The following is a 13,434-nucleotide window of genomic DNA, read 5'->3' as shown; positions in this document are numbered from 1 at the left end:
ATAATTTTTTCCTTAATTTCAAATTCAACTCCAATCGTTTATTAGCATTTTTCTTCAATAACAAATTTTTTCCGCTTTTTTCATTTTGTGGAATTATTTTCGTTGATTTTTCCTCGATATTTTCGTTTGTCACAATTTTTGATGAAGAAGATGATGATTTGTCGGTAATTTTTACCTTATTTTTGGAATTTTCGATATTTTCGATATTTTCGATATTTTCGATATTTTCGATATTTTCGTCTTTCACAATTTTTGATGAAGAAGATAATAATTTTTTGGTAATTTTTCTCTCTTTTTTGGAATTTTCTTTTGGACTCAAAATTTTTTCTGTTGGTTTTTCCATTGATGTTAAATTATCTGAAGGAATTTTTTCATTTAGAATTTTTTTGTTTGAAGAATCGAATGAAGAAATTTCTTCTTTATTTTCCAGTTTATTTAAAATTGAATTAACTAAAGAATTTATTTCTTCTTTGTAATCTTCATTTTTTTCTTGGAAATTTTGATTATTTAAAACTTCCTTTACTGATTCTTCAGTTGAAATTAAATTTTCCAAAGTTATTTCTTCTTTATTTTTCATTTCATCCATTGAGACTTTGCTCGATTCTTTTTGGAAATTAACTTCCTTTGGAAATTGAATTCGTTCGTCCTGAATTTTTGATGAAAATAATTTTTGTTTCGAATTTTCAATTTTCTCTTTCAATTTCTCTTCTAATTTTAAAACTTCTTTTACTGATTCTTTAATAAAATTTACTGAAGAAGTTTCCATACTTTCATCAAACACTTTTTTGGAATTTAATTTTTCCGAAAAAATCAGCGAATTTAAATCTTCTCTCACATCTTTATTTTTTTCTTTAATATCTTCGTGGAAATTTAAATCTACTTTTACTCGTTTTTCAGAGAATTTTAAATTTACTGAAGAGATATTTTCTTCATTTTCCACTTTTTCATTTGAAGGTAAATTTACCGAAGAAAAATCTTTTTCATTAATTGAATTCACTGCAAAAAATTCTTCATTTTCTACTTCTTTGTTTAAACTTGAATTCTTAAATTCTTGAATTTTCGGAATTTTCTTTAAAATTGAAAAAGAATTAATTTCATTAGTATTTTCTTCGTTGACATTAAAATTCAGAGATTCAGTTTTTAAATTTTTCTGTTCTTCTTCAAAATTTTCGAGTTCTGCTATTTTTTTCTCTTGAGTTAAATTTTCAGCAAAAAATCGTTTTTCTTCATTCACTACTAATTTTTCTTCGCTTTTATTTTCTACTTCATTATTCAAAACCGAATTATCTGACATCAAATTTACAGATTTATTTTTTTCATTCTTTTCTTCAGATAAATTTACCGGAGAAAATTGTTTTTCATCAGTTGGTGAAAAATTAGTTTTTCTATTTAGAAACAAATTTTCCGACTTTATAGATTTATTTTTTTCACTTGTTTCTTCAGTTAAATTTACAGGAGAAAATTCTTTTTCTTCAGTTGGAGGAAAATTATTTTTTCCATTCAAAGAGAAATTTTCCAACTTTACAGATTTATTTTTTTCATTTGTTTCTTCAGATAAATTTAAAGGAGAAAATTCTATTTCTTCAGTTGGAGAAAAATTGTTTTTTACATTTAAAGAGAAATTTTCCGATTTTACAGATTTATTTTTTTCATTTGTTGTTTTAGTTAAATTTTTCGGAGAAAATTGTTTTTTCTCAGTTGGGGAAAAATTATTTTTTCTATTCAAAGTGAAATTTTCCGACTTTACGGAATGATTTTTTTCATTTATTTCTTCAGATAAATTTACAGGAGAAAATTCTTTTTCTTCAGTTGGAGAAAAAGTGATTTTTCCTTTCGAATTTGAATTTATGGATGAAAAATTTTCTTTTTCTCTTGCATCTGAGGGAGAAATTTCATACGAATTTGTATTTGTTGAAAATTCAGTTTTATCATTTAAATTTATATCTATCAAAATAGATTCTTTTTCCTCCTCATTTTTTCCATTCACAGTGTTTACATTTCTCTCCCCTTCGCAAGGAATATTCACTTCTTCACAATTTTCTTCCTCCTTCACTAAATTATCAAAAATAAATCCATCTTCTTCATTTTCTTCTTTTTGACAATTTTCCAAAGACTGATTTTCAATTTCCAGTAATTTTTCCTCATTTTTCTTCTCATTGACAAAATTATTGATTTTCCGTTCTGATTCTTCTTTTAAAATTAAATTGACAAAAGAAAATTTTTCCTCAATTCCAGAAAGTGGTTTTTGTATTTTTTTCTCCTCGTCAATTTTTCCACACGATTCCACGCAATTAATTGAAAAAATTTCTTCACTTCTATTCTTGTGCTTTGAAAATGAAATTCTCAAATTATTCTCCATTTTATCGGTTATTTGGAGAATTTCCAAATTTTTCTTTCTTTCAATTTTCCTCACTTGACTCTCATTATCAATTGATTCGAGGGAAAAATGATTCATAATGTTTTTTATTTCCAAATCGCTGTCGGATAGAGATGTGAGTTTATCGAATAAAGTTTGCGAGGAACAAACAGCAACAATTGCACCACTTTCCTTGTCCAGCAAAATTGACGAGAAAGATCCATTTTCCGTTAAATTCGATTTTCTATAAAAATGATAAAATTTTTTTATTACAAAATTTCAAATTTAATAAGAACAATAATAAATAATAACTTGATAATTAAATAATAAACAAATTTTGATATTAAATAAAAAATATTTTTTTGATTCTGAATTAATTAACATTAAGTATTTTTATTATATAAAATAATTATTATTTAATTTCTACTGTTCATATTCGAAAAAATGAATTTTGAAATAAATTTTGTACTGAAATTAATTTTGTTTATTTGAAATAAATTTTACCTTTCCGTATTGTCCACTAAATCCACATTAAATCCATATTTCTCCAGAATTTCTTTTAGAAGATAAAAACTCTTTTTCGATTTATCAACAAATTGATCCGATTTTTCGATAAAAGTTTCCGAACATTGATTATCAGATTCAAAAGAATTCGTTTCGGTATCGAGAACAGGATCCGAATTTCTTGAACAAGATGAAGTTTCAAAAGAAACTTGACATGATTTTGATGATGAAATTTTCGTTCCCAATTCACAAGTCGATTGCGAATTATTACAATCTTGAAAATTGAACAACGATTTTGAATTATTCGTTTTCTCTAGACGATTATCGTCAATTTTCCCCTCCTCTTTTTTATCTTTAATTTCAACTTGAGAAGAATTTTTCGATTTAATTTTTTCACTCAAAGATTTACGAGAATTCGTCGGGTGATTTTGTCGCGAATTCAATTTAATATAACTCTCCAAATAACTCGAGTCACTGGCATTTTTTCGCAAATATTTCTTATGATTTAATTTTGTTTTCGATGAATTATCATCAATTTTATCCTCACTCATATTTCGCGTTATTGCAATTCCCGATTTTGAATCGCCTTTATTTTTAATAGACAATTTTGACTGTGAATTTTCCGCTTTTAAATTTAACAGAGAATTATCAATTTTCTTCAATTTCAATGAATTTTTTGAATTGTTTGTCGAAATTTTCTTCTCCTCTTCGGAATTATTTTTTATTAATTCCTTCAACATTTGTATAACTTCTGGTTGTCGGGTCTTCCATTTTGCACGTGCAGAATTTTTATTTGTTAAACTTTCTCCACTTTCGATTGAATTTGCGATTAAATTAGATTTTTTATTTTCTAATCTTGCACTCATTGATTTTTGTTCAATTTTCGGAGAACTATTGTCGGATTTTTTTCTTAAATCATAAGCACCCATGCTTGACGATGATCGTTGTATTTTATGCGAAATTGGTAGTTTTTTCGGATCATTACTTCGCGAACTTGTCGGATTTCTGTAAATTAAATATGAAAATAAATTTTAGCTTTTCGGATTTTTTTTCAGAGTTGACACAAAAATTTAATTTTATTTCTTCCTGACTTTTTCCTGATTACCAGAAAAAATTTGGCCTTCTTCCCTGGCCAATTAAATTAAAAAAAAAAATTTGAAATAATTTCAACAAATTTCGATTATTCCTTTTGAAGAAAATTAGTTCCATAGAATTTTTAATTAAAAGTATGAATAACTCAAATTTTCAAATATTTTAATTTGAAACTCTTACAAAATTCAATTATTTCTAAAAATTGCAATTATTAGTAAATTCTCCAAAATTAAATTATTATCTAAAACTTTAACTGTAATTAATTTTTAAATCAATTTTTAATAGAAAATTCTACGAGAATTAAATTATTTAAATACAAATATAGATAATTTATTGAATAATTGAATATTTCTTAAAATTCAATTCTCATAAAGAATTTTATCAACAAATTTTTAATAAGAATTAAATTCTATCGACGAATTTTAATAACATTTTTAAGAATAATTACATTTTTCGAGAAATTTGATTAAAATTAAATTAAAAATAATTAAAATTCTGCGATGAGTTTTATTATTTATGAAAATAATTGAATTATTGCGAAGAATTTTATAAAAAGTTTCTAACAAATGATTTTTTTCAAAAAATTTATGCAAATTCTATTTTATATAAAATTGAATTCCTGTAAAATTTTTGTATATTTTTTTGAAAAATAATTGAATATTCGTGTAGAAATTTATCAAAATTTTTGTTTAATAATTGAATTCTTTTGGTAAATTTTATTAAAATTTTTGAAAATAATTGAATTTTATTACTTTTGTAAATAATTGAATTCTTTTGATGAATATTGTTATTTATGAAAATAATTGATTTCCTTCGAATGATTTTGTTATTTATGAAAATAATTAAATATCTGAAAGGAATTTTAAAATTTATAAAAATAATTGAATGTTCGTGTAGAATTTTGGCAAAATTGGTTTTAAATAATTGAATTCTTTTGAGAAATTTTCTTAAAATAGTAGAAAATTGAAATTTAAGAAAAATTGAAATAGAAATAAAAAAAATATACAAAAAAATAAATAAATAAATTTTCAAATAGAAATTTTGAAATGAATTTTTTTTTAAAGTTTTAAAAATAATTGAATTTTGTCGAAAAATTTTGTTATTTATAATTATAAAGATAATTGAATCGTTGACAACAATTTTTTTTAGATTTTTTGAAAATAATTGAATTTCTGCGAAAAATTTTCTTAATTTAGAAAATAATTGAATTCTAATAAAAAATCCCTGTCTTTTCTCTGATTTCCCTGACCTGTGGCAATCCTGTTTTTGTTTACATTTGAAAATGAAAATTTTTCCCAATTACCTTAACGAAACATCGTCAGTTTTTTCATCCCGTTTCTTATTCAACGAGGAAGTGATTAATCGTGTATTTTGCCGGGAAATTGGTCTCCCCGGAAGTGTAACATTAACATTACCAGCTGGTTTCCATATTGGTTGTGTATTACAATTATTTCGTCCCCTACTCGAATTTGAAAATTGCCTCGAACTACTACAATTTCCCGGTAAAATAATTGTTGACGATCTCGTCAATTTTTCACTATTCGAATCTTTATTCATTAATTTTAATGACGACACAATTGGATTCGATTTTTCCATAGAAGAATTTATTTTCGATATTGTTTTAGATTCGTTTCTTCCGCTTTTTAAATTTTTCGAATTATCCTCAATTTCGTGACATAAATGATTTTTGGCTTTTGGAATAATTTCCATCTGTGTTTTTCCTTCTGCTTCAATTTTTCCTTTTCTGTTCAAAATAATAATAATAAATTTAATATTAATTTCCTACAAAAATCAAGTTGAAAGAAAAATTAAAATTACCTTCTCGGAGACATTTTAGAATTTTCCGTTTTTAACAGAAACTTCTTCGCCACGATTTGTTTTATCAAAGAAACACTGTAAGTAATTAGTTGCTCAATTCGATCTTTCTTACTCAAAGACAGTAGATTATCATTTCCAATGAGCGTGTGTTTCGTCTAAAAATATAAAAAAAAATTTCTATTTAATAAATCTATTATTTAGAACAGAAAATAAAATAATAATAAAAAAATACATTTATAATTATCTAATTTAAGAAATTAATTTCTATTTTTAATTGTATTAATAATAATTATTACATTTCTCTTCGAAAGTCCAGTGTTCCTATTATTTTTCGTTCCACGAAGAAAATGTTTGCAATAATATTCTGTAATTTCCGAAAAGATTTATTAAATAAAAAAATTTTTTATTTCTTATTTAAAGTAATTATTTTTCAACAAAGAAACCTTGTTGCTTTAAATATTCCCTCTCCTCCTTTACGACTTTCATTAGATTTTTCACACTTTCCATTAATAATTCATTAGCTCCGACAAATAAATCTTTACTTTTCTCGTTACATTGAATTCTCATTGTGCATCTGTAGAAGAATAAGATTTCTTTTATAAGAAAAAGAATTTTTTTTTTTGCAGAAAGTTAAATAATTTTTAAAGAGAAATTAAATTAATTTTTAAATAAAACACTTAAAATAACTTATTTTTTGAAATTTAAAACTATGAATTAAAATTTAATTTATATTAAAATAATTGAAAAAATTAATTTAATTAAAAAATTCAAACTGAATAATGTTTTTTATTAAATTATATTATATTTATAATTTAAATTAAATTATATTTATAATTATTTCATTACCTCGTAATTCCTTCATTCAACAATGTGACAGCATCGTCAGATATAATTGTATGAAAAATTGAACAATTTTGAAAATATCCCTGTATTGATTCGACTAATTTGCGATTTTCAAATAAAATTGCTTTCACACCTATCAGAGTGTCAATAACATTTAGAAAAATTTTCTTTCTATTCTCCTCATATTTCTCCTCAGTTATTTTTACTTTATCGTTCTTTTCATTTACTTTCATCTTATTAACATCGCCCTGTGTATTTTTTTCCAAATTCATCGAAATTGTATTATTATGTCGCAAATTAACTCTTATATTATCATTTGAATCGGTCATTTTTTTTAACTTTGAATTCGAATTATTTTCCAAAACCGAATCATTGGAATTTTTTCGTTTTATTGGAATCTTGAGCTCTTTCGTTGTATTTTTATTGGCAATAGTCGAAAGACTTGAATTTGTTTGTGTATTAAATAATAAAATTGGTCTGTCGCTTTTTCTCAAGTTCACAACTTTTTTACAATCATCATTATTAGAAAATTGAAGAGAAGATAATTTTTCCGGTACGATATTTTCAATTTTAATTTGAGGAGATTTTTCTTTAACTTTTTGTTTTAATAAAATTTCCTTAATTGTCCTGACTTCCTCGTCGAAATGATTTTCGGGAAATTTTGATAAACTTCCAGTAAATTCTTTTTTTGATTTCTCAATTAATTCCTGTGGAATATTATTTTCACTGCTAATTTCCGATTTTGAATTAAGATTCGATTTCGATGATTCGGTAAAAATTTCAAATAGTTCTGGATAACGAGAGACAATTTCACTGTTTGTATTAAGGTTACACGGTTTTTCGGTTTCTTGATCCTTGTCCGACAATATAATTAACTAAACCAAAAAAAAAAGAATTGATTAATTTTGTAAAAATATTTTTTACTCTAAAATAACTTCCATTAAAATCATAATAAATTCTATGGTTGTTTATTTTTCTATTAAAAGATCCAAATAATAAAAATTTCATACTTCTTCGCATTCATTTTTATGAACTTGATTAAATTTCGATTTTTCGTAATTTCCACCAAATTCACTAACTTTGTCCATAGATTTGAAATTTTTCTTAAAATTTACATCACCAACAGTGTTTTGTGCTAAGCAATCGACGGATTCATAATTAGAAGATTCTTTGTGATTTTTTTTATTTTCCATTTTGAGTAACTCAAAAGATTTTTTATCATTTAAACATAATCTACGTTCATTGTATTCTTATTTTCGAAAATTTAGAAATTCAAATTATTATCTTTCACTACACTATACATACATTCTTTTCAACGTGATTTCAAAAATGTCAAAATACTTCCGACTTTCATTTGTTTCAAAGAGAAAAAAATGAAAATTGTTTCTTTCTTTTCAGGTCTCAAACCAGTGAAATATTTAAAAATACTGACAAAAATATAACCATTCCGAGTCAAATAGAAAATAAAAACTTTAAATAATTTTTATAAAAAAAAATCCGCAATTAAACTTCTTCAAAAAAATTAATTTCAAAATTCAATTATTTCTTAAAATTTACGCTATATTTCTTCTAATATTCAATTATTATCTAAAATTAATTTTTAAATAAATTTTTATTAAAAAATTCTACTAGAATTCAATTATTGAAATACAAAATAAATAATTTATTGAATAATTAAATGATTCTTAAAATTAAATTTTCGTAAAGAATTATACCAACAAATTTTTAAATAATTAAATTCTTTGGACGAATTTTAATAAAAATTTTAATTATATTTTTTTCGAGAAATTCGAAATAAAATTGTATTAAAAATAATTGAAATTCTGCGATGAGTTTTATTATTTATGAAAATAATTGAGTTCCTAAAAAGAATTATAGGTGACGCGATCTGAAGAAAGGGACCTTAGAAGCAAATCATTTTAAGGTTGGGTTAGAGTTACTTTTTTCTTGTTTGAAAGTTTCTTTTTACTTATTTCGAATTAAAATCAGTGTTTATTAAATATTTTAGTTTTAATGAAGACTTAAACTTTAATGATTTATATTGACAGTTGATCCTTTTTTTGTATTTTCATTTAAAAAATTGCAAACATAACCTATAATTTTTTGCTTCTAAGGTCCCTTTCTTCAGATCGCGTCACATAGTATTTACTAAAATAATTGAATCTTTGTAAAAATTTTATTACTTATGAAAATAATTGAACTATTGAAAAGAAATTTATATAAAATTTGTAAATAATTGAATTCCTGTGAAATTTTTATTATTTTATGAAAATAATTAAATGTTTGCGAAGAATTTTATCAAATTTTAAAAAAAATAATTGAATTCTTTTTGAAAATTTTATTAAAATAATAAATATTGAAAATCATTTAATGGAGGAAAATTTTTGAAAATAATTGAAATTTTGCCAAGAATTGTATTAAAATTTTTGAAAATAATTGAATTTCTGCGAAGAATTTTATTACTTTTGAAAATAATTTAACTTTTGCAATCATTTGTAATTTCTTTAAAATCCTTTAAATTTTATCGTACAATTTATAAACTTTTCGTCCTTTTTCTATAAAATTACGAACTTTACGGACCTTTTTTTTAAAAAACTGACTTTTACGGACTTGCAAATTTACTAAAAAGGACATATTTTTAAATTTTGATTTTTAGTTCAACTTATTGTATAATAGAAAAGAAAAATAATTTCTAGATTAAAACTATGCGTTATAATAATAATGATGAATAAGAAAAATGAAAATTAATAATCAAACCGATTTTATTTGAATTTTACAAGAGAAATGGTTCACTTTTTCGCGGGTGGTGCCGATTGACTTGAAGATTTAGAATCGCGCATTGAAGCACTGCGCCTTCTCTTGAGTTCCTCTTGTCGCCTGGCTTTCGCTTCCTTTTGTCTTTGAGCCAAAAGTTTTGCGTATTCTGCCGCTTGTTCCTTACGTGACAAACAACGCCTCTTCTTCAAAGCCACCCTATGTCTCTTCCTCTGTAAATATTTAAAATATTTTATTATACAATTAAAAAAATCTTCCTCTTCTGCTAAATTTTATAAAAATCGCATCGACTTTTACATAAAGCTCTAATAAAAAACTCAGGACTGAAAATTTTTATTTTACAGTACTGGAAACCTTTAATTTTAAGTTTCAAATGTTAATTTTTTCAATAAACAAAAGAAATTCGCACCTGTAAAGTTTGTGGTGTGACCAATCGTTGAATCTTGGGTGCCTTGAAGCGTTCCTTTTTGCCTTCCTTTTGAATTGGACGTTTAACGACAAAGCGACGAACGTCGTCGAGTTTCGTCAAATTGAAGAGCTTGCGAATTTTACTCGCTCTTTTTGGTCCCAAGCGACGTGGGATATTATTATCAGTCAATCCAGGAATTTCCTTTAAAAAGAGAAAAGAAAAATACTTGAATTCTTTATCTATAAATATAATTTCTTATCTTTTTTTTTGCTTTTTATTAATTTCATATATTAGATTTTTCATTTAATCAAAAAAAAAAAAACATGTTTCGTTCGTACACTGAGAAAAAGCGCATATTTTACAAGACACAAGTTCCCAAATCAAAAAAACGAATTTCTCTTCCATGCGATTTTACTTTTTCAAAGAAATAATTTCTCTGAAATTTGTAATAGCATGGACTAAAAAATAATTTAACTGAAAAACTGTACTTAAAAGTAGACAAAAAATTGATGGAAAATTGATTAAAAAATGTTTTAAAAATATTTGAAAAACAATTAAAAGTCCATTAAATTTCATAGACTTTGTTTATTACCTGCTCTCCCTTCTTCACGATGACAAGTGCCAAAACCGAAAGATTGGCATCCACAATGCATCCACGAACGGATTTACGTTTCCGTTCTCCATCGCGACGAGGTCTGTAGCAAGAATGTCCCTTTGACAACAAGAGACGTACACGACCTTTGAAAAGAAAGAAACATTAATATTCCTCAAAGAAACTTTTAACTTAAATATTAAAACTAAAGTCTTATTTTTCTAAGAAAATAAATATCTAACATAAAAATAGTCAAACTTTTTGTAGTAAACCGTAAATCAATTTTTATAATTTACCATAATTTTTAAGAGTTTCAAAAAATTTCAAATTCAAACATTTTTTAAATTCAACAACTAATAAGAATATTATTATAAAACATGAAGATATCGATTCATATAGAATGATTATAGAGTGATTGAATAATTCATATAGAGTGATTGCTATCTTCATGTTTTATAATAATTAAAATTTCCATAACATTTTTCAGAAAAAATTTAATTATTTACAAAAATTTTAATAAAATTCTGCGCAAGAATTCAATTATTTTTACTAGTAATACAATTTTTTACATGAATTCAATTATTTAAAAAAATGTAATAAAATTCGTTGTGTAAGAATTCAATTATTTTCATAAATAATAAAATTTTTCATAGGATTTCAATTATTTTTTAATTCCATTTTAAGTAAATTCTTCGAAAAATGTAAATTTTTATTAAAATTCTTCAAAAGAAATCAATTATCAATTATTTTTAACAATTTTTGCAAAAGTTCCTTGAGAATTTTCAAATCCATTTGTTTACAATTCAACTTAGAAAATTCTATTATTCAGAAATTCTTTAATTATTTATTTTGAAAATAAAGATTTGAAATATTTAAAAAAAAAAAAATTCAATTCAACTTTAAAAAAAAAATTAATTCTTCAAAATTGTTAGTTAAAAGTATGAAAAATTCAAATTTTCAAAGATTTTAAATTGAAACCTTTTCAAAATTCAATTATTTCTAAAAATTCACGTTATAATGCATTTAATATTCAATTACTATCTAAAATTTTAAATGAAATTCATTCTTAATTCAATTTTTATTAGAAAATTCTTCGAGAATTCAATTATTTAAATACAAAAGTAAATAATTGAATGTTTATTAAAATTCAATTCTCAAAGAATTTTATCAACAAATTTTTAAATAATTGAATTCTCTTGACAAATTTTAATAAAATTATTAAGAATATATTCATATCTCTGTAAAAATTTTATTATTCATGAAAATAATTGAATTATTACGTAGAAATTTATAAAAAATTTAATTATTTTAATGTTTTTAAATAAAGTTCTTCTATAAATCAATGATTTTTAATAATTAATTAATATATTATAAAAAATTCTACGATAAGTTTTATTATTCATGAAAATAATTGAATCTCTGTAAAAAAATGTTATTATTTATGAAAATAATTGAATTATTGCGAAGAAATTGCAGAAGAATTTGAATGATTAAAATTTTTCAAAAATCGGAGCTCTTTAAAAATTTTTATTAAATTAATTGAAAATTTGCTGAAATTTCAAATTAAAACCTTTTGATGTTCATCTATTTATAAAAATTGTAAATAATTAAATAATTTACAAGTAATAATTTTATGATACTTAGTTCTTCAAGAATTAAGTTATTTAAAAAGAAATTATTGACAAAAACAGAAAAAATTGAAGCTTTTGTATTAGAATTCGTGATAATTTCATAGTTTATGAGTCAAACAAAAATTACTCCAAAATTCAGAGTTTTCTTATGAATTCTAAAAATTTAATTTTTCCCAGTCCTCTTAATAACAATCCCTGAATATATTGTTAAAAAATCGACTCACCATTTGTTAAAACACCCTGTTTCATGGGAAAACCTTGTTTGTCATTTCCACCAGCAACACGAACAACGTAGCCCTTCCATTCATCACCTAAAGAATCGGCCTCAACTTCCGCACCCATACGCTTCTCGTAAAACATCCTGAGCTTGTGCTCGTCGGATATTTCGAATAATTTTTGGCATCCTGTTGCCGGATATGAAACGTTCAACTAAAAAACATAACATTATTTTTTATTTACCACTATAAACGCATCTAATAAACAAATTGACATTTTCACTTTATATTAAATAACATCCATTTTTTGAGGTTATGTTCACTCCACGTTACAATTTTTACTTTTAGTTTTAAATTTCCAAAAACCAATTTTGAATATTTTTTCTCATTTCCGAAAAGTTCAATTCACAGCAAAAAAAAATATTATCAATTTGTCGAAATATAACAAAACGGAATGAAAAATATTATTGAAAAGTGACACTAAGCGGCAGGTGACAAGACGAGATTTAGAACTTTTATTTCGATTGTAATTTAAATGTGAAACAATTAATATTAACAGAAACACTTTCTTTGGAGATTCTTGTTTACGAAAAATCAATTATTTATCAACAATTATTAACGATTTTGTAAATAAAACACGATTCTTACCTTCATCGTGACAAACGATCACCGCTTACCACGAATCATGAAAGAAAGAAAGTTTCCTTAATTTATCACCAGAGTGCACTAAAACGGAAATTGGGGTACCAACCTGCCAACAATAAAATTGGAAACAGCGCGCGTTATTTGAAATAATTCTATAAAATACTTTTCTCTAAACAATTATTAAAATAATATAAATTCTTCCTAATAATAACAATTACTTTTTATCAAATAATTCCTAAACTTTATAAGAAAAAAGCAATTTATTCCAAGTAGAGATAAAATTAAATAATTTTACCTACCGACCAATCACAATAATCACTTTCCTTTCTCCAAAAAAACACGTTGGCACAACTGTCCGGAAGTTAAAAAAGTGAATCAAATTGACATTCCATTTTCATTAGAAAGTGGAAAATATGTTTAAACATTCTGAGTAAACAATCATTTCAATTAATCCCATCGTCAATAATTAAGAAAACAATTAATTTCCCCAATTATCAATTCATCATAATTATAATATTTATTCAAACACAAAATTTTCTATTTAATTCTAATTC

At 23.8% G+C, this 13,434-nt stretch overlaps 3 protein-coding genes across 3 annotated transcripts; all 3 read right to left on the bottom strand.

Moving 5' to 3' along the window:
• Window positions 1-348: 348 nt before the first annotated feature.
• LOC122502474 (reticulocyte-binding protein 2-like) lies at window positions 349-6,240 on the bottom strand. Its single transcript, XM_043612549.1, has 6 exons — window positions 6,067-6,240; window positions 5,771-5,925; window positions 5,256-5,696; window positions 2,861-3,865; window positions 1,877-2,600; window positions 349-357 (listed from the first exon to the last, which is right to left on the bottom strand). Exons 2-6 carry the CDS (start codon window positions 5,782-5,784, stop codon window positions 349-351), a joined length of 2,193 nt encoding a protein of 730 aa, XP_043468484.1. The 5' UTR covers window positions 5,785-5,925; window positions 6,067-6,240.
• Window positions 6,194-7,806, bottom strand: LOC122502473 (hybrid signal transduction histidine kinase M-like). Its single transcript, XM_043612547.1, has 3 exons — window positions 7,729-7,806; window positions 6,617-7,488; window positions 6,194-6,344 (listed from the first exon to the last, which is right to left on the bottom strand). Exons 1-3 carry the CDS (start codon window positions 7,804-7,806, stop codon window positions 6,194-6,196), a joined length of 1,101 nt encoding a protein of 366 aa, XP_043468482.1.
• A 1,551-nt stretch (window positions 7,807-9,357) lies between these two features.
• Window positions 9,358-12,986, bottom strand: LOC122502455 (40S ribosomal protein S6). The gene is made up of 5 exons (XM_043612512.1): window positions 12,884-12,986; window positions 12,245-12,449; window positions 10,390-10,535; window positions 9,798-9,998; window positions 9,358-9,600 (listed from the first exon to the last, which is right to left on the bottom strand). The coding sequence occupies exons 1-5, from the start codon at window positions 12,887-12,889 to the stop codon at window positions 9,403-9,405; spliced, it is 756 nt and encodes a 251-aa protein (XP_043468447.1). The 5' UTR covers window positions 12,890-12,986; the 3' UTR covers window positions 9,358-9,402.
• Between the last annotated feature and the right edge of the window lie 448 nt (window positions 12,987-13,434).

Source organism: Leptopilina heterotoma, unplaced genomic scaffold (genome assembly GCF_015476425.1).
Source record: "Leptopilina heterotoma isolate Lh14 unplaced genomic scaffold, ASM1547642v1 Lhet_23, whole genome shotgun sequence".
NCBI lineage: Eukaryota > Metazoa > Arthropoda > Insecta > Hymenoptera > Figitidae > Leptopilina > Leptopilina heterotoma.
This window is presented reverse-complemented; position numbering and strand designations above follow the sequence as displayed.

Coding starts and splice junctions, on each gene's coding strand:
- LOC122502473 (XM_043612547.1), bottom strand. CDS start 7,806: ATGGAAAATAAAAAAAATCACAAAGAATCTTCTAATTATGAATCCGTC. Junction 7,489..7,728: donor CACAAAACACTGTTGGTGAT/GTAAATTTTAAG, acceptor TTTTTGGTTTAG/TTAATTATATTGTCGGACAA. Junction 6,345..6,616: donor TTGAATGAAGGAATTACGAG/GTAATGAAATAA, acceptor ATTCTTCTACAG/ATGCACAATGAGAATTCAAT.
- LOC122502455 (XM_043612512.1), bottom strand. Junction 9,999..10,389: donor TCGTGAAGAAGGGAGAGCAG/GTAATAAACAAA, acceptor CTCTTTTTAAAG/GAAATTCCTGGATTGACTGA. Junction 9,601..9,797: donor TCACACCACAAACTTTACAG/GTGCGAATTTCT, acceptor AAATATTTACAG/AGGAAGAGACATAGGGTGGC.
- LOC122502474 (XM_043612549.1), bottom strand. Junction 3,866..5,255: donor ACTGACGATGTTTCGTTAAG/GTAATTGGGAAA, acceptor TTTAATTTACAG/AAATCCGACAAGTTCGCGAA. Junction 2,601..2,860: donor TTAGTGGACAATACGGAAAG/GTAAAATTTATT, acceptor TCATTTTTATAG/AAAATCGAATTTAACGGAAA.